Consider the following 20669-nt stretch of genomic DNA (forward strand, 5'->3'; position numbering starts at 1 on the left):
TCAACACTAAGGTCCTCTTCCTGAGTTAAAGCCGAATACCTGTTCTGTAGTTTGATCCGGAATTCCTCTAGTTTCCCTCTTACCGCTAACTCATTGATTGGCTTCTTGTGTACCAGTTTCTTTCGTTCCCTCCTCAAGTCTAGGCTAATTCGAGTTCTTACCATCCTGTGGTCTCTGCAGCGTACCTTGCCGAGCACGTCTACATCTTGAATGATGCCAGGGTTCGCGCAGAGTATGAAGTCGATTTCATTTCTAGTCTCACCATTCGGGCTCCTCCACGTCCACTTTCGACTAACCCGCTTGCGGAAAAAGGTATTCATTATCCGCATATTATTCTGTTCTGCAAACTCTACTAATAATTCTCCTCTGCTATTCCTAGAGCCTATGCCATATTCCCCCACTGACTTGTCTCCAGCCTGCTTCTTGCCTACCCTGGCATTGAAGTCGCCCATCAGTATAGTGTATTTTGTTTTGACTTTACCCATCGCCGATTCTACGTCTTCATAAAAGCTTTCGACTTCCTGGTCATCATGACTAGATGTAGGAGCGTAGACCTGTACAACCTTCATTTTGTACCTCTTATTAAGTTTCACAACAAGACATGCCACCCTCTCGTTAATGCTATAGAATTCCTGTATGTTACCAGCTATTTCCTTATTAATCAGGAATCCGACTCCTAGTTCTCGTCTCTCCGCTAAGCCCCGGTAACACAGTACATGCCCGCTTTTTAGCACTGTATATGCTTCTTTTGTCCTCCTAACCTCACTGAGCCCTATTATATCCCATTTACTACCCTCTAATTCCTCCAATAACACTGCTAGACTCGCCTCACTAGATAACGTTCTAACGTTAAACGTTGCCAGGTTCAGATTCCAATGGCGGCCTGTCCGGAGCCAGGTATTCTTAGCACCCTCTGCAGCGTCACAGATCTGACCGCCGCCGTGGTCAGTTGCTTCGCGGCTGCTGGGGACTGAGGGCCGGGGTTCGATTGTTGTATTCATATAGGAGGTTGTGGCCAAGTACTGCACCAGGGTGGCCAATCCTGATCTGGTGAGAGAGTGCGTTACCGGTTCTGGTCACCGGGATCAGGCCGCACTCCAGGTCTGTTTGTGCAATTTTCTCAACACACGTTTTTTTTTTGTATTTTCCGGTGGAGAATTGCGCGTCACCGGGATTTGAATCACGGTCCTCTTGCACTGGAAACGTGAATATGGCTACACAAATAACGCGTTCTGAAAGTAAAATCTTCATAAAATGTTTCCATTCACGCATATTACATTTTACTCACCCACGATGCATGACCAAGCGAAGAAAAGCAAGAACAGACGACCAACTGTTTCAAAGCGAGCGCGTACCTTGTCGTCTGTCCTCCAACTTTAGCGGCCCGCTGATACTTTTTACGTAACATGTAGTCGTACACACAATAACAAGTTCTCATAGTTAAACAAAACATGTTTTTGCGTAATAATAAAGCTAAAACAGCTGTTCACGTGCTGTTCTAGGAGAAAGTGACAGACGGAACGGTACTTGCCAAGCGTGTCTTCAAGGTTTCCTGTCTCTACGAGAACGATGCCAATCCGAATCCACAATATACCGGCATTCCCATGAATACCACAGCGCAGCAGCGCCAGATTTCCCTCTAGGTAATGTAGTGATAGCCTCCTCGAATACTTTGCCCCGGGGTTGCCCCGAAACCAGAATGGTGCGCTTTGCCCCGCCGTGGTGCCGCACTGCGCAGGGTCAACATCGAGGACAAAACTGCACCCTGTGCAGGGTGCTTGCACGCAGCGCTACTTTGCCCCTGGCGCGCAAAACGTGCGCGAACACGCGCGCGCGCATATTTGATTGTTTGCAGATGCTGAGCATCTGCGGCAAGCGCTCGAACCTTGTCAAACTGCGTGCTCCGACATACCTGGTTGCGAGCAAATACTAATGGATTTTATAATTAATCCTGACGACCCGTTCAATGAACCTGTCCACTTTCGGCCGCTCTTCACCACACTGTTTTTGGACGAGGTCGAGCAGCATGTCGTCTTCGCTGTCAGACGAACTTGAAGAATGCTCATCGATTGCGGCAACTAGCAGCGCTTCCTTTCTCATTGTCGACAAATCCACTAGCTAACTCCGTCAACTCCGTTGTAACGTACCGCAGCTATCGGGCCAGAGCGTCCGCGGTTCTGCAGTCGGCAGTACGCGCGCACGTCGCGCGTCCCGCAGTGCTTGCTGGGATTGCACTCCGGCGCACCGCCGATTTTCTCGGTGCGAGACGGGGCAGCGGAAAACCGCTCTTACAGGGTGCGCTTCCGGTGATCGAGGATGAAAGTGCGCAACAAGGCGCCCCGGTGCGCACCGGTGCGGGTGATCGAGGACGAGAAACTGTATGGCAGCTCCCGTAGACACTAGCGCCAGAGTTCCCTCTAGTAATTCTTGTAGGAAACTGCCCTGTTGAACTACAGGAACCTCCGGTCCATTGGGAAAACCAATGCCTCCTTTACTAGATGCCTGCCGCGTCGCTAGTCTTCCCATTGGAGCGGAGGTTCCCGTAGTTCAGGGTAGTCGCGGAGAGACGGCGCTCGCAGCCGACCAACATCCTGTTGCGGAGGAAGTGACGATTACTAGGCTGGCGCGCGCTCGACCAATGGCTTGACGAGGGACCGCGGGTCCTATGCCTCCGGGATCGCCACAGACGCCACTAAAATCTTGGAGGCTGGGCTACGTGATTTATGTTTGCAGCGGCCACCACAGCTAGCGCTCGCAGCCGATCCGGGTTAGGGTGCTTCGATGCGCGCGCGCGCTCCGCTGAGGGTGAAGACAACTGCGTCGTCTGCTACTGCGGCTGCCATTGCCATGCCTACTTCAGAGGCGCGGGGCGTGCGCCAACAGGCTTTTTGCACTTGCCGCTGCAAAAGCGCGCTTGTCTTCGCGACCAAAAGACAATACAACTGCGTTTCACGCCTTTCCTAACGAAGTGTCAACAGAACAGGCTTGTAAGGGGCAACTGTCCAAATATTTTAAGATTTGGATGGTCGTTTCTCCTAGCACACGGCGACTCGGGTGCTAGATTGGAAAGAGTTCATAGAGCGCACTAGGAACCTAACTGCAGGATTAAAATAAATTAATAACAGCAATATTATAAGCAGGTAGATTGCATACAATTACTCAATTGTGTAACTAATTAAGAACGCTCCAGTTGCCTTATTCACATTTATTGTCAACCTAGAATGACGGTTTTTTTGTAGAAGAAAAAAGATTAATGTGCTTTACGTACCTTGTCCTAAGAAATAAAAGCCAGCGCATTCGCCACACGTACACGAACCGAATATCGCAGTACCTGAGCCGCGCATGCATGCATTGTGCACTGAAAACCCCAAATATCTCCAGGCATTTTTATACGCGTGTAGTCGGCCATTCGAACTTGGCGGGACCACTGTATATTGGTCAAATGATGAGGAAAGTTATTAGTCGCAGTGAAAATACATCCGTTTATACTCGAATGGAATCGAAATTTTGAGGTCATTAATAGGTCAAACTAATGAGAGTCGACTGCATTAGTATATTCAACGCGCACTTAAGACAGTGTTTTAAAGACAAAATAACAATCTATTGCCGCGATCAGAGGTTAGTTGAAAACAAACAATCATTAATATTGTTTAAAACCATGAAAGTTGTTTATTTGCCCCGAAAAAAATATTTCAGGGTACTTTGAAGGCATGTTTGCACAGATTATCCTTGTCTTCAGAACCTGGAGTCAGTGCAATTTAGGACACTTATTAGGTGTAAAAATAGGAACTCTGCTAATGCTAGCAGCATGAGTGTACTTCAGCGTGGATAGAAGCTTAGGTTAAATTAACTCCCGCACACGTCTTGCTTGCGTGACCATTGAGACGAGCTTTCTGAAGGTGTCGGAGGAAGATGCGCAGTCTCAATCTTGCGTACCTGTCGGTCAGCGTTTTCCGTATTTCTTCATCATGGCTTGCGCACAGCTTCAAGCGCGGTCGGTATGCTTGCTTGCAGCAGACCTTTCCTAGGTATGCTGTAAGTGAGCGGACAGGTGACTTCATTGTCACTAGTTTGCCTGTGCACCATGAGTTTATCCCTACAAAGTGCTCCTCGTAGATTTTGAGCATCTGCATCACATCATCACTGGGATAAATTAGGTTGTCACCTTCTGACACATATTCCTTCAGAGCAGTCAGAGAGGCATGTTCGTCACTAGCACATCCCAGTAGGGCATCCTTGCATTGCTGGCAGCTGACAGACGGCAAGATTCCTTTCAAAATGAAGCCTCCTATGTAGTGTAGAATGCTGCACTCTGTTGTGGACAGTTCTTCAATGAACAGAATTTCTGAGTCGTTTACCTCATCAGCTTCCACTTCTGCATTTTTCGATGTGCGCCACCGGTCAGCACCAAGAGAAAAGGCGACAGAGCGAACGCACGTGTTACGGCCGCCGCGCCGCCGCGAGAAAGGGCATGAAAATGGCCGCAGGCGGACTGTCCCGGCCGAGGAGGCGGCACTCGCCCTCCCAAAGGGTGACCTCACCCTAGAGAGGGCGCGCACGCATCGAGGCACCTAGAGTTACTGTATATGCTACCACAGGTAGCAGAGTTGCGCGTAGGTCCGCCATCTTGCCTGGGAAGCAACCAAATCTATGCGGCGAAGCCGCACTCCGTTTTTGCAGGCGGCATGCCTACCGTATCGTCGATCGACAGTTGGTGGTTTTGCATCGCTTTTGGACTGATTGTCCGCCTAATCGCAAACAAAGCGCATCGAAACAGCTGACTGCATAAGATCGTCAAGAAAAAGGCGCCGAGATCGGTCCCCACCGAAGCTTAGGCCTAGCGTGTCCGCCGAGTCCGTCTGCACGCTCTCGGCGCGCCTAGGCTCAGGAATCAAGAAGTCTAACACGGATAAATCACTCTATATTTCAGCTTTCGCATCGGTGTTCTTAAATAAACCATTTTTTCATGTTTACAGTGCCAGCACAAGTAGCGATGAGCGCCGATGTGACGCGTCATAAACACAGGTATATATGTGCTGTTGCGGAAGGCTCCCGTCACTAGCCTGCGCTTCTCTGACGAAGATATATGGCTAGACAGACGTGTCGACTGAAAGGCATCACTGAACTAAAAAACGTTGCATATTCTTCGCGTGAAGAACAAGAAACAGCTATCCAAATGGGTAGTAACAGCCCATACAGCGTCCCGGGTCGGCGGTTCATTTAGGACTTTTTTCAAAGTTAAAAAGCCAGTCGCAAGTGAAAATCGATGTTGTGGCACTCCCGAGCATGTTACTGAATACGGACAGCAAAATTTTCTTTGTGGTACAGGCGTGAGCTTTATATGCAGGGCGATAGCGCATCTACCATCACTGAGCGAGACATCTCTGTGAAACTAAAACTGCTTCTCGATCCTTGACATGGCATATTATCCGCTCGTGTTCTCCTCCTGGCGTGGCACAGTGATAAAGCACCGGGCTTGGGATCTGTAGGTCCGACGATCGAATCCTGGTCGGAGCTTTTTTTTTAATTTTTTTTATTGCACCAAATCGCTCTATGTTGCTTTTTGTATTCCAACAAAATATATACGGTGTCCAGGCACCGCGTGTTTAACGCGCTGTAGTTATTTTTCGCACCAGTACCCAGTGCCTCCGAGTACGCCGCGCCTGCCCAGCATCCAGCGCGCGGCACTCGGCCCATAATCCGGCGCTGCACTGAACACTGGATAATGGGTACTCGGTTTTGCATTAGGGATACCTGCTTGTGTGCCAAAGCTCTCAACGTGTAGGCAGTCTAAAACATTACTGGTGAATCAATGACCACCTATTAGTATTTCGATACTGGTGCCCCATTAGACTTGGTGTAGAAGCGTACCCACCTACTAGCAGGCACTGGATATCAGCCACACCTGCAAGTACCACTTCATTATGTGCCTTTTCACTGCAGGGATACCAGAAGTAACCTTCTGTGGGAGTGTAGTGAAAGTTTTTCTCTCCCAGGATTGACATAGCTACATTGACATAGCTATATAGCTAGCTCTCCGCAGCTAGCCCGCACGCGAACAGCGAACGCCAAGGTCGGCCGGATTCGCTTTGAATTTGACTGGCGATAAATTGTGTCAATCCAGTTCGCTGCAGCGGCGGCGTCGGGAAATACAAAAATTGGCCCGAGCATCTGCTTCTCCGCAATGCACGGTTGCTTGACTACCACGTGATGACGCTCTGCCAATAGAGGGGCTAGCGGTGTGATAAAACAGACGCGCAACTCTGCTACCTGTGGTAGCATATACAGTAACTCTAGAGGCACCTAAAGCCCCTCAATTTTTCAAAAGTAGCGCCATTCTTAGATCTTTCCGCCACCCCGCTCACCCTGGCGCGTCCTCCTCCATGCCTCTAAGGTCCCTCTATAGACCTTAGGATGGATAGTTGGGCGTGTTGGTTAAGCATGATTTCTGAAGTGAAGGCGCTAAAAAGACGGAGGACAAAGAAGAAACACACACACACAGGGCGCCACTTCCAACAATGTTTATTCAGAAAAAACGCCACTGATTTATACTAGGAGCGTAATCACAGTTTCTCAGGGCGCATTCGCGTTTAGGTAGAACAGTTCTTTGCATGACAGTGATATGGATGCAACACTTACGCAGTTATCAGCTGCTTCAATGATTCTTTTGGCCTCAATTATTAATCTAACCCATTTGTCACGGCTTCTGGCGACCACAGCGCAGGCGTGGAAGTCTGGCTTACATCTGCAATTTCTACAATGAATTGCCAAGTGGCCCTCCCTCCCATTGTTCACTTTGTTATTGTGTTGCCTCAGCCTGTCATTCAGGCACTGCTCTGTTTGGCCCACGTACTTTTTACCACAATCTAAAGGAATCTCATAAACAACTCCTGCCTGACATTCTACGTATTTTTTATCGTGTTTAGTAGCACAGGCCGGTGCCTTGCGGGAATAAGGGTTGGTCATTCGACAGAGCTTAGAGAGCTTGCACGGGGCAGAAAACACGACATTTACGTTAGCTCGCTTTGCAATCTTTTGTCTCCGTCTTTTTAGCGCCTTCACTTCAGAAATCACTCTATAGACCGTTTCATCGGGCGAGGAGGAAAGGGCGCGCGGAGAGCCTTTCCTCCTCTCTGGCTTGGGCGATCCGGCGCGGCGCTGCTTGAAAGTATTGCTGTCGCGTGCTGCGGAACGATTTCGAGGTGTTTTAGATCTTACTTTGTGAAATTTACACCATGTTCGTTGATATAAGGTCGTCAGGGAAGCCTTTCGGTGCATCGGTAACTACTGTAGGCAGAAATATGTCTTGGGGGCACAAAAATGTGACAGGCATAATCACCCGCGGTGTACGAGCATTATCAGTCGCGGTACGTGTATGTGTTGTTTACTATTTTGCTTATATCGATTTTAATTCAACAAAAAAAACCGGCGTCTCTGTATTACCAACATTAAATGTAAATCAGCTCACTGCCTGATCGATTGGCGTAGGCAGTAAAACATAAAACATAAGAGCGCATGCTCGTGCACGGCCAACCTAAGGCAGCCACGAAACATCTGAGCGGCAGGCGCTATCAAATATTTGTGATACACTGGCATCGTTCTCACGCATTTCAAGTCTAGTATGCTTGAAATTACCATATGTCTACGCTAGCCTTGCTGCATGAGGCCCATGGCGCTTCTCAACACAGCGACCACTGCGGTTGGTGAGCCAGCATGATACACATAGAAGCTGTGTGCTTTGGCATTGCCTTTTTGGCCTGTATACAGCCATAATATATGAGACGGTTCGCATAAAAAGAATGCGAAGGCTATTTTTGAGCGCAAAATTTCCGTAATGCGTGTGAGGGCATCGTAGAGAGCTGAACGAACACAACCGAAAAAAAAAAATTCGGTTATCGTCCTCTTTCTCTAAAAAGCACGAGAAAACGGGCTAACGCCGCACAACGTTTGTAAATATATACCCGCTAATGCCGTATGCTTGGACCATGCGCTATATAGAACAGAGATATCTGTAATCCAGCACCTACTACTGCTTAGGACGCTCGCTCAGTTCGTAAACGGTCGCTTTGTTGGACAAGCTTAATTCAGACTGTAAGGTATGCTGCTATTACTAGCCAAAACTATTTTATCCATGGGTGGAAACCTCACCCATCCAACCAAGTAGTCACGCAATGTAACCTGCAGTGAATAGTTCGAACGCTTGTCAAAAAGCACAGCTCCTTTCGTAGCAGAACAGTACCCATGCTGTTACGATCGTCGCGTATGTTTTAAGGCTCCTAAACCGCAGCTCAGAAATAGAGGACAATACTGCAATAAGGTCACATTAGTGATTAGAACATTTAGAAATACACAATTGATCTCCGAGGCTGATTGTAGGCTCAAATAGGCGAGTACACATCGCGCTGCGTGTTCTGTACACCTCAACGCCAGCAGAAATTCCGGCCATGACGCCTTAAACCACTCCAGCACGTCTCATAGAACCGTTTACCACGTAGAAGACGCACGTCATACTAAACAGACCGCACGACCGCGAAAACAAACGCCAGAACCTACCGCCAAGCGTATACCTGCCATGCAAAAGACCGCTTTCACCCAAGCCAGTATGGCGCTGCTCATAGGCGGCGCCACTGCATTCACAATATGGCGGCGCCTACGAAAAAACAGTCTATAATTTCCAAGGTAGCGCCATCTGCCGCGCGCGCCACCTAGGAAGTTCCTGTAGCAGACGGCGCCCACGCTAAACCGCGGCATTCGTGAGGTGAAAAAATATCTGCATACGCGCGGAAATAAAACCATCTGGTGCCTGACTGTGGCGAAAAACGAAAGAAGGACCCGAACTGCTAAATTTAGTCCTTTAATTTCAAATAGGTGCTCCAAGAAAATAGCTCAAGAGAGCGTAATGAGGGCTTGATCGCCTCGATTCCGCGTGTTTACATTTCGTTCGTTTGCGCTCAATCGCCGCGCGAGCCTTGGTGATTGCTTACGCTTAATCCCGTATGCTCTGTGAAATCTTTTGCATGTAAGTGTGCTACGTACACATAGCGCTTGCATTGAACGAAGAAGTCGTGTAAAAATGAAGGCTGACATGCGCTTGGACCGGAAAACTTTCGACATAACGTCGCTCAAACGTGCGATTCTCAAAGCGCGCGACCCTCACGGCAACTAAACAACATCCTGTGTGTTTGTGGAAACGAGTGCGCCAACAGTCTTCTTGTCGCTGAGTGTGTCTGTCGTGTAGCGATTACACGACGACTGCTGTGTCTTGTGGTTCAATGCTACGAGCCAGTGCAACTGTCGTGACATGATGAAGAGGTGGTATGGATCGTGTCAGCGTGTCTCCTCGATCGTGTTCGGGCTGCCAGCGCGATCTGATCTCGCGGCACACCAACATCGAGCGTAGTGTGTGCGCGTGTGTGAATGTGGTTGACTGTTCTCGTGAACCGTGCGACGTCGCCGCGTAAACTCGAATCATGACGTGCATTGTTGTGTTTATCCCTTTTCGCCTCCGTGCACCGCTAAATCACCGTAAGAATTAGAGGGCCCTTATACGAAACGCACGCGGATTGACCCAGCTATTACTGCACTGTGTTTTCCTGGCAATCCGCGCATCGCTTGTGGCGTTTTTCTTATGTTCATTTGCAGTTGTGTGTTTTTCATCAGTAAAATGGCATTGCCGATTACTGAAACATCTTCGAGTGTAAGGGAAACTTGGAAGGAACGAGCTCGCAGCTGTATGTAATGTACTTTGATATACTGTATTACGCTTTATTATTTGACGGCCAGTAGCTGTGGCTATGCAGTATTCGTTTTTAAAAACAGAGTAATGCAGGCACTTAGCAATATATTTATTCACATATGCAATGCACAAAATACGATTAGGATATTGGAAATTACATTTTGGACATGTTGTAAAGCGCAGTTAACAACGCGCGCACAAACACAGGAAAGTGTAAAAGTAGAATTCGCTGCTGAATTTTATTTTTTATCGCACGTAACGCGATGCGGATATTTGTCAGCGAGTTAATGCGTTTCTGCCCCACTATTTACTTGCATGCTAGGTCATACTGCACTTGCTAAGTCAACGGGCTCGTAATGCACTAAAATCAGTAATCTCCACAAACTTCGGCCGTCAACATTCATGCGCGCGAATGAAATAATACTGCAGCTCTGCACACACAGGTGTATACTTTCTCTCGCACCTTCGTATCGCTCTACGTTACTTTCCTCGCATAGTCGTGCAGTTACCGACGGTTCAGTCTTTCCGTCCATTTCTATGCAACCAGAATTACCTTCTGGTTAGGTTTTGTTTGCTGCGCGGGATGCAAAATAACTTCTTGTCGTCCTCCGTCTGATCTCGGCACCCATCCGCACAGCAACAAGGCATTTCGGTCCTTCGCATCCTAGGTCATGCCGATCTATTCAGCGGGCTCACAGCGAACTAAAATAAATAATCTCCACAAACTTCGACCCTCAACATTCATGCACGCGAGTGAAATACTATCACTGCTCGACACACGCACGTGTATACTTTCTATGGCACCTTTGTATCGTTGTATGTTACTTGCCTCGCATAGTCGTGCTGTTACCGACGGTTCAAAGTCCGTCCGTGCAATTATGTGTAACCATACTTTTCGTCTGGTTAGGTTCTGGTTGCCGCGCGCGATGCAAAATAACTTCTTGCCATCCTTCGTCCGGTTTCGGCACCCAACCGCACAGCAACAAGGCATTTCGGACCTCCCGGAACGAAATTATCGCAGCGATGTGCGAAGCACAACAGGCGAAACGCGCGCTCTTCGCCCGGCGCGCAGGAACTTTCATGGCGGCAAAGGGGCGGAGCAAGGTCACATGTCACCGATCAGCCTATCGCAGGCGTTGTCGGCTGGATCAAAGCCTGGCGGTACTTTTAAATGATTGAGGGACCTTACATGCCTCCTGTCGCCCCACCCTCCTCCGCTCCCCCATTGGCCAATCTGTGTCACGTGGAAGCGGGCGCCGCGCTTTTGTATGTTTTTTTTCTTTCCAGCGCGGAGCAGGCGCCCCGCTTTTGTATATTTTTTCTTTCCAGCGCGCGCCGACCTCCATTGTTGGGCCTGCGCGACGAAAGTACGGCAGGCGGACTGACGGAGTGCGTTAGCGTAATAGAATGTGTAGGGCCGAGAACATAATTGCGATGCCATGCTGCTGCGCCTTCGGTTGCCGCAACAGACACAGCGAGGGCAAAAAGGTTCTTTCTTTGCCGTTCGGCGGGCGCAACGCAAGAAGTGTGGATTCGCAGGAGCGGCGGGCTGACTTCGAGGAAGTGGCAAAGAACGCACGGCTTAGTGAAGTAAGGGCCACGGCTACTCACAACCTCTTATTTTGAGCCTAGTTCACGCCTTCCGCTTCGAAAAAGTGTGTGTTCAGGCTCTGCGGGGTTTTTAGCGCGTTGTTTGACTTTTTTTTTCGAGTGTGCTCTCTTTGTTTCTTGTAGTTTGGTCTTGCGGTGAAATGCACGCATCTGCAGCTGGCCTGTGACATAAAAGCGACTTTATTCAGGGTGTGTTTTGAGCTCCACCAGAAGTTAGCACATTCTCGACGCTTTTGCAAGGCTCAATATGACTTACGATGCAGTCTTTTAGCTTCGAATGTACGCCCGCATGTATTGATTTTTTTTTTTGTGGTGATTAACGTTTTTAACGTTCTGAAGCGACTAAAGCTAGGATGCAGGTCGTAGTGGATGGCTCCGGATAACTTTATCTAGCTCGCCTGGGGATGTTTAGCGTGCACTTTGATCGTAGAGTCGTACGTGGGCCGGTAAATTCCTCGTTTGCGGTTTCATAATACTCGCGCGGGCGCGCTAGCGCTGCTTTAGAAGTTGGCGCCTCGGCGCGATTGTATTTCTTCAATAAATTTTATTTACTAGTTGTAACACCTTGTCATTATTTCGTATTATTGACGGCGCCTCCAGGGCATCAAAGCGGCAACGGGAACACCAAAGCTAGAACCAGGGCTGGATGGGGCTCGCCGAAGTCTGTGCATGCCAAGGGGGTACAAGATAGTGGACAGCCAATTTTGTATGCGAACACTCCCTGCGACGCCTGCATTATTGTAATGTCACGTGCTCTTCAGAGGCCTCCGTTAGCCATTACATGTGGCCTCCTGGAGCAGTACTTGTAAAAAAAAAAAACAATATATCGTCACGATCACCAAAGCACCCCACAATGAAAAAAACGGCCCTGTTGCCAGGCATTGCTGACCGCACGCAGCCATTCCGGCGGTGTGCGGTCAGCAATCGCTCACGCACCGGCCGAATAAAAGTATCCTGCAGGTATGTAAATGAACCTACGAAACCACGTACACATACTTTCACGCTGTCAACACCTGAAACTTTGGTAATTACGCGCGTGTTTGAGTACACCGCGTGCTTGCGTCGTGTTTCAGCAACACGAACTCTCAACGTCGCGCGCTTTACGCCTTAAATACGCCTTGAATAATGGTCATTTTCTCTATTTCTTCCGCAATTCCAACACGAAATTCTAAAGGCCAGTTACCGACTGACAAAGAAAGATCTCGATTGAAGAAACTGCTCCGCAGGGCTCGAACGAACTTTTCTGTGGATTTCCTCCCGTAGCGTGTTAGCCGTCGTCTGCTACGGCAGGCCCACCACCGGCGGCGCCACCGTCGAGGCCGCGCCGAGCGGAGGAGGAGGGAAGTGAATGGCGCTACTTTGGGAGATTGAGGGGCTTTAGAGGCGCCGTAATCCGGGTTAACCCGGGTGGGGAAGAGTAAAGAGGAGAGGGGCAGGAACCAGCTTCTCAGCTCACGCGGAAGGCATCTAGTACAATCTACGCGGCAGGCATTTTCATCGGGCGAGGAGGATAGAGCGCGCGGAGAGCCTTTCCTCCTCTCTGGCTTGGGCGATCCGGCGCGGCGCTGCTTGAAAGTATTGCTGTCGCGTGCTGCGGAACGATTCCGAGATGTTTTAGATCTTACTTTGTGAAATTTACGCAATGTTCGTTCATATAAGGTCGTCAGGGAAGCCTTTGGGTGCATCGGTAACTACTATAGGCGGAATTATGTCTTGGGGGCGCAAAAATGTGACGCGCATAATCAGCCGCGGTGTACGCGCATTATCAGTCGCTGTGCGTGTATGTGTTCTTTACTATTTTGCTTATATCGATTTTAAATCAACAAAGGAAACCGGCGTGTCTGTATTACCAGCATTAAATGGTAAATCAGCTCACTGTCTGATCGATTGGCGTAGGGAGTAAAACATAAGAGCGCGTGCTGTACACGGCCAACCTAAGGCAACCACGAACTATCTGAGCGGCAAGCGCTATCAAATATTTGTGATACACTGGCATCGTTCTCACGCATTTCAAGTCTAGTATGCTTGAAATTACCATATGTCTACGCTAGCCTTGCTGCATGTGGCCCATATGGCACTGCTCAACACAGCGATCACTGCGGTTGGTGAGCCAGCACGATACATATGTATAAGCTGTGTGCTTCGACATTGCCCTTTTGGCCTGTATACAGCCATATAATGTATGAGAGGGTTCGCATAAAAAGAATGCGATGGCTATTTTTGAGCGCAAGATTTCCCTAATACGTGTGAGTGCGTCGTAGAGAACTGAACGAACACAACCGCAAAAAAAAAAATTCGGTTCATCCTCTTTCTCTAAAAAGCAAGAGAAAACAAGCTAAGGCCGCACAACGTTTATAAATATATAACCGCTGATGCCGTATGCTTGGACCATGCGCTATATAGAACAAAGATATCTGTAATTCAGCACCTACTACTGCTTAGGACGCTCGCGCAGTTTGTAAACGGTCGCTTTGCTGGACAAGCTTAATTCAGACTGTAAGGTATGATGCTATTACTAGCCAAAACTTTTATTCATAGGTGAAAACCTCATCCATCGAACCAAGTAGTCACGCAGTGTAACCTGCAGCGAACAGTTTGAATGCTTGTCAAAGTATAACAGCACAGCTCCTATCGTAGCAGAACGGTACCCACGCTGTTACGATCGTCGCGTATGTGTCATGGCTCCTAAACCGCAGCCTAGAAATAGAGGATAATACTGCAATAAGGTCACATTAGTGATTGGAACATTCAGAAATACACAATTGATCTCCGAGGCTGATTGTAGGCTCAAATATAGGCGCACACATCGCGCTGCGTGTTCCGTCCACCTCAACGCCAGCAGAAATTCCGGCCATGATGCTTTAAACCACTTCAGCATGTCTCACAGGACCGTTTACAACGTAGAAGACGCACGTCATACTAAACAGACCGCACGACCGCGAAAACAAACGCCAGAACCAACCGCCGAGCGTATACCTGCCATGCAAAAGACCGCTTTCACCCAAGCCAGTATGGCGCTGCTCATAGGCGGCGCCACTGCGTTCACAATATGGCGGCGCCTACGAAAAAACGGTATGGTATAATGGTCTATAATTAAAGCAGGCATTGGAACGGAGGTTTCATGTGCCATCATCCATCCACGTTAAGCTTCTCCTTGCGTCGTAAAGATGGCTGCGGCCAGTATTGTTGAGACGTGAGTGGGCTGGCTACACTTGCTCAGTGCAAAATTGAGTTCTTGTTTCTTTCCAATATTTCTTCATAGACAATGGAAATAGAACAGCTGCCAGAAAGCCTCCTGCTAGAGGTATTTCTTCACCTAAAGTTCAAGGACCTGTGTTTCTGCGCAAGGTAATTTACTACCACCTCGATAATTCGCGTTTCCATTCTGTTTGTCAGATCGAGTTATAACATCGAATACTGTAAACGCGATTGGACATGGCACATCATCGGTTAATTACGTACATGACGCAATTGCGACAACTTTTGATCTACGTCACAGCTTTGTAGACAATCTTCTGGCGATGTGGCGATTCGCATAAACTCTGCGCTTACTTTGCTCTCATGTCGAGCGCTCACGCGCTATGTATGCACTCTGTTTTCCATTAATTGTTGTCATGCTATGGCGCGACATGCCTATTTATAGAGCTGCGCCCGTGTTTGCAGGACGTTGCTTGCGTATGAGTATTTTTCTGTTGTTTGGGCGCCCGCCACTTGCATTAGCGACAGAGGTGATAACGGGACGATGGCATCTTCAATACGAATCGTGAACGGCACGTTTCCTAAAGGCGAGCCCTGGTGCGCTGTACTCGCGTGGTTGCCAAGGTAGTACAGTCGCGTTCAATATGAGCTGCAGGACGGTGCCCGCGGTCAAAGCCCAAGACTGCGCGGTGGCATAGACAACGAAAAAAATTAACATTGCATCCTTCCTTTCGATATGATTGGCGACGTTAATGTGATTCCCATCCTTTGTTACGATGGGTGTGTGCTTAGTGGTGATACGTAATGAGGATTCTTATGATGGCGGTACAAGACAGTGACCTAACTGTGCTATATATTCAAGTGCGGAGTACTTGTTATCTGATCTGGTTGCTTTCCTGGTAATGTCATGTTTTGTGTCCATTGGTGCGACAGCGCTGGTAGGCGACACTGCAACGTCTTTTCGTTTGTTGGTGATGGCGGCAAGCAGAGGGAGATGGATAGAGAGTATGACACATACTTGAGGGGATTAAAGTCTCTGAATCCACGGACGAAGATTTCCTGGCCGTGAGCACCATGTACAGGGAAGCCTGCTCGACACCAAATGCCTCCCTCAGGAAACCGCACGTTTTGGGGCTTCCCACAGTGTTGCAGTCCCTGCAAATGGCCAGTGGCCTGCCTTGTTCCCTAGAGCAGATGAATGTGATGGTGTGCAATGCCAATCGCATTATGTCAACAATCATCTTTGATCTCTCTTGGAAACGGGCACATGCCCAGTTATCCAAGTTGTTTTGATGGTTCATTCCAAACTCAGTTCCCCCAGCACATGGCAGCTCAGTGCTCTACCGTGGACTACTCAGTAACCCAGGTTGGTGAGAAAACGATTAGAAACAGACGCCAGAATGTGTGTGAAGTATCCTAAGAATGCCAATTGCATTATAACTGGTTTAATAAATGCCACTAATCAGAATGGTGTTTAGTTTTCCCATTTTTCTTATGTCGGCATTGCCATGCAGTCTTGGGGCCTCTTTCGGCACGGGCATTGTGTTGCAGCTCATATTGAACATGACTGTACACCTGAATTCAATGGTCGACAAATCGCTGTGGAGAACTATTTGTTGGTGAATACCTGCAGGAGTTTTCCGAATAGGCAATCCACCAGAAAATTGAATTTCCTTACTTTCAGTGTATGCAGTTGAAAATCAAGATGTGCACTACGCAGCTGTCAGTGTGGCGAAGCAATGGAGGAAGTGATGAGCACTGCACTTCATAAAGGTGTACAACGCTGTCGTGTCACTTTGCTTAGCCCTTTCATAGTAAAGATTGAGGCTGTCCAGTGAGCTACAAGCAAGCTACAAACCATCATGAACCAGATTTAACACTGAGAAAAACTGATAAGTCTGTGTTACACAATGCCTCCTCTAAGAAGATGTCTGTGAAAACTTGCTGCATGTGTGCTGCCTTTCCATCTCTTATCTCTATCTTACATGCAGCTGAAATGGCGATGAAGGGTGCTGATGTCTGACACTTGAGGCTATCGGCTGCACGATTACCATGTTACATGGTGCACTAGTAGCGGCACATGTGCTACGTCTGTCTTCACTTTTCTCTGTTGTAACATTTATTTGCAATCATGTGTTACTGCTGCGTGCAGCTGGGAAAACAAAATCAAGGCAGAAAGGAGCCATGTGTCTCGTTTAGTGAGGTACCATTGTGTTACCACACATGAACTATGACTTGCCATTGCTCTATCATATGGAGCCTACATTTTCATGTTGAACTTACGGAGGACTGCTAGATGCTCCAGCTAAACAGCACGAAATCAATTGTTGAACACCAAAAAGTATTGTAAGGAAGATAACGAACATGAGCGCAGAGGCAGCAGCATCAAGTGCACAGCAGAGGCTCGAGCTAGGGGAGTATGCTCTGTGCATCCTAGAACCGACTGTCACTACGAATCTCAATAAATCTTCTTTATAAGTGGTGGTGGTGCTGGGTAACGTTCCACTCTACCGTCCTGGAGCTCCGTTCTCAGACACTACCCTCTGCCATGCTGGACGCCGACCAGCAGACTCTTCCATCGCCATCCGTCCCTTGTGCTGGCACCGTTTGCCAGCGGGAGCCACCCATTTTCATTGAAACCGCCAGTGACGACGTTGAAGAGTGGCTGTCATCCTACGAAGGGGTGAGCGTTCACAACAAATGGAATGACTCGGACAACCTGGCTTATGTATCATTCTACCTCACGGGCGTGGCCAGTCTCTGGTTCAGAAATTAGGAGAGGGATATCTGTACGTGGTCGGCGTTCAAGATGTCGATTACAGAAGTATTTGACCGACCGGCCGTCAGGAAACTCCAAGCCGAGCAGCGTTTGCGTACATGCGCACAGGACATGTGTGAGACATTCACCAGCTTTATAGAAGACATTCTCAATTTGTGCAGGTGCGTGAACGCTGCCATGACGAAAGTGGAAAAGATCAAGCAGGTCATGAAGGGAATCGATGATGACGCGTTCCAGATGCTTCTCGCCAAGGACCCGCGCACTGTTGTCGATGTTATCAGCTTGTGCCAGAGCTATGATGAATTACGTAAGCAGCGAGCTCTGACAAGGTGACATCCCACACCAAACACGGTGTCACTCTGCAGCCTGACCACCATCCCCGAACAAGCTTCCCTGATAACCCAAATGAAGGATTTCGTCTGCAAAGAAGTTGCGTGACAGCTATCTCTGGTGTCCGTCACTGGGTCTGCCAGCACTTTGCCGTCTCATCTCCCTAACGTGATCCATGAAGAAGTCACAGAAACGCTGCCGACTGTTCACCAGCAGGATGCTGTAGCTACGCCGGTCACTTATGCTACGGTTGCTGCAATGGCCACTCACATGTTGAATTCCAATGGCCGATCCAGATCAAGTTTTTCTGCTCTGTATGGAGCAATCCTATTCCAATGGCAGAGTGGGAGCGTGAGCTGTGTGTTCCAATGGCAGATTGGGACCAGCCGCTGATCCCGGATTGCTCCGTGGAGCAAAAATATTTGCTCCGCCAAAATCGGCAGATTTGACCGGAAGTCCTCGTGACGTATCCTTCACCCGCCTCTGCTTCCTGTCACGGTCGCCTGTTTCCGGTCGCGGGCAGCTATGGACGACATGGGAAACGTGGACGCCGCTTCGCGCCGTGCGATTTTGTTCGCGCTCCTAGACAGCTCCGCTCAGACAGTACAATGTCCAAGTCGACTGATGATTCTTCTGACACGGACAGTGAAATGGGGTGGTGGGTTGCGCTTCCAAGCGCTTGTTCGTCTCTCTATCCTAGCGCCCTCTCACTTGATTTTCGTGTACTAAGTGTCCCCGCGGGAGCGCACGCATTCCCTTCGCAGATATGGTGTGCGCACATGAGAGCGATCTCAGTCGGAGCGACGCGCTCCGTTCGTGATCCGGCCGAGCGCTCGCGATCTACCATTGGAATTCAACAACAGTGTGTCCATACGTCGCTTCCAGCAGCCTGTGCACCGCCCTCTCCCTCCCGTCCCCTGGGCCACCACTGCCGTCACTAACCTGTGGCGTATGCCGCACAATTGCCCTACATGCTTTGCATGTAGGTATCCCGGTCATGTTGCAAGGTTCTGCTGCTGCCGATCGCAGGTGTTCGATGACGATAGACGAGCGCCCTATGTGCCGCCTGATCCAAATGCGCCTTACGGACCCTTCAACCCATCACCAGCTCGCTCCCAGACTGATCACCGTCCTCACTTCGAACGCCTCCGGTCACCCTCCCCACGTCACCGATCGCTTTCCCCTATGCGTCGACGACCCGTCTAACGAAGAGGGAAACTAGACGACGTAGTTCCCGAGGCAAGAACTGTGCAAGTGTCAACATGCCCAAGTCCTCCTCCTTTCCCTGCAAATGTCATTGATGTCTTTATCCAAGATGTCGCTACAGTCGCCCTCGTCGATACCAATGGCGTGATTTCAGTTATAGATGCCAGGTTTTGCTGCTCGCTTTGTAAAGTGACGACGTCTCTGTCTGGACTGTTGCTTCGAACAGTGAGGGCTCAACCCATTCACCCTACCGCACTGCTTGTACAGCCCGTCTGACCATACAGGACATTTTCTACATGATTGAGTATAACGCCACAATGCCATCATCAATTGCGCTCCGGCTGAGATTGTACTATCCCAACTTGGTGACCTCGCCTCGGTCGATGCTCATCTTGCCGCTAAAATTGTCGTGACAGAAGACGCATTCCCCCGTGCTCTTCAGCATTCGTACCAGTCTTGTATAGTACTATATCCGACGGGACGGTCTTCTTCATGCCCTCTCATCACTTTGTTACCCGAAAAGCGCTTTCTTTGCCCTTTGCAGCTCTTGGCCTTACTGCCAGTGTCAGCACGATGTCCATTTACAATCATCTTTCATCGCCGCTATCACTGCTCCGCCGCAAATGCCTTGGTTACGTCGAGACGGTTGATTCAACACGAATTGTCTCCATCCTCGACGAAGTGCCTTCTACTGCCGTCCATGAACTGAGTGCCCTCTTCATACCCAACTCAACATGGACACGGTGTGTTCAGCCCATTCATCGCTTAAAACCTGACACATTCGCAGCGATCTCAACTTCTCGTAATCTTCCAGCACTACCGCTGTTCTTTCGACGCGCAAACATCTCTTGGCCGTGCATCGACAGTCGAGCATCACATTGACACTGGCTGTTGCTCCTCGCTGCGACAAAGACCATATCGCGTGTCCTCTACGGAACGTCGCGTCATTGCAGACCAGGTCGATGACCTGCTCTGTCGAGGCATCATTCAACCTGCACAGAGCCCATGGGCCTCTCTCGTGGTACTCGTCACAAAGACGGTCCCATCCGCTTCTGTGTTCATTTTTGACGGTTGAACAAGATAATACTGAAGGACGTCTACCCATTACCATGCATCAATGATACTCTGGACTGTTTGCAGGGAGCCGAGTTCTTGTCTTCGCTGGATTTGCGGTCAGGCTACTGGCAGGTTCCGATGGCGGAGGCAGATCCTCTGAAAACTGCCTTTGTTACACCAGACGGCTTGTATGCATTCACCGTCATGGCTTTCGGACTTTGCAACGCACCTGCTATATTCAAAAGAATGATGGATACTGTTCTGTGTGGTCTCAAATGGAAAATATGTCTTTGCTTTCTTGACGACATTGTGGTCTTCGCCCCTAATTTTGCAATGCACCTGCTTCACTTCCAGCACGTACTCACTTGCTTGACCAATGCTGTGTTTTAACTTAACCTGAAAAAGTGTCAATTTGCTGTTCGTCAGCTCACAATTTTAGGCCATGTCGTATCAAAATAGGACATTCGCCGGGATCCCGAGAAGCTCCGTGCTATTACTGCATGCCCACAACCTACCACTATGAAAGAGCTACGCAGTTTCATCGGCCTCTGCTCTTACTTCCGGTGATTCGTTTGAAACTCTGCGACAATTATATCGCCTCTCACGCAGCTCCTTGGTGGCGCTAGAGATCTCTCATCATGGTCTCCATAGTGTGACAACGCCTTCACAACCTTGCACCGTCTTCTCACGACGCCACCCATCCTTCACCATTTTCACCCTCAAGCGCCAACCAAAATCCATACAGATGCAAGC

General features: G+C 49.0%; 1 protein-coding gene across 1 annotated transcript in view; it reads left to right on the plus strand.

Moving 5' to 3' along the window:
• Positions 1-14486: 14486 nt before the first annotated feature.
• The window catches only part of LOC126536569 (F-box/LRR-repeat protein 12-like), a 39325-nt gene continuing 33142 nt past the window's right edge, over positions 14487-20669 (plus strand). The window contains exon 1 of the mRNA XM_050183591.3: positions 14487-14695. Within this exon, the coding sequence (XP_050039548.1) occupies positions 14613-14695 (83 nt within the window). The 5' untranslated portion in view covers positions 14487-14612. The remainder of the gene's footprint in view (positions 14696-20669) is intronic.

Source organism: Dermacentor andersoni, chromosome 3 (assembly GCF_023375885.2).
Source record: "Dermacentor andersoni chromosome 3, qqDerAnde1_hic_scaffold, whole genome shotgun sequence".
NCBI classification, from domain to species: Eukaryota; Metazoa; Arthropoda; class Arachnida; order Ixodida; family Ixodidae; genus Dermacentor; species Dermacentor andersoni.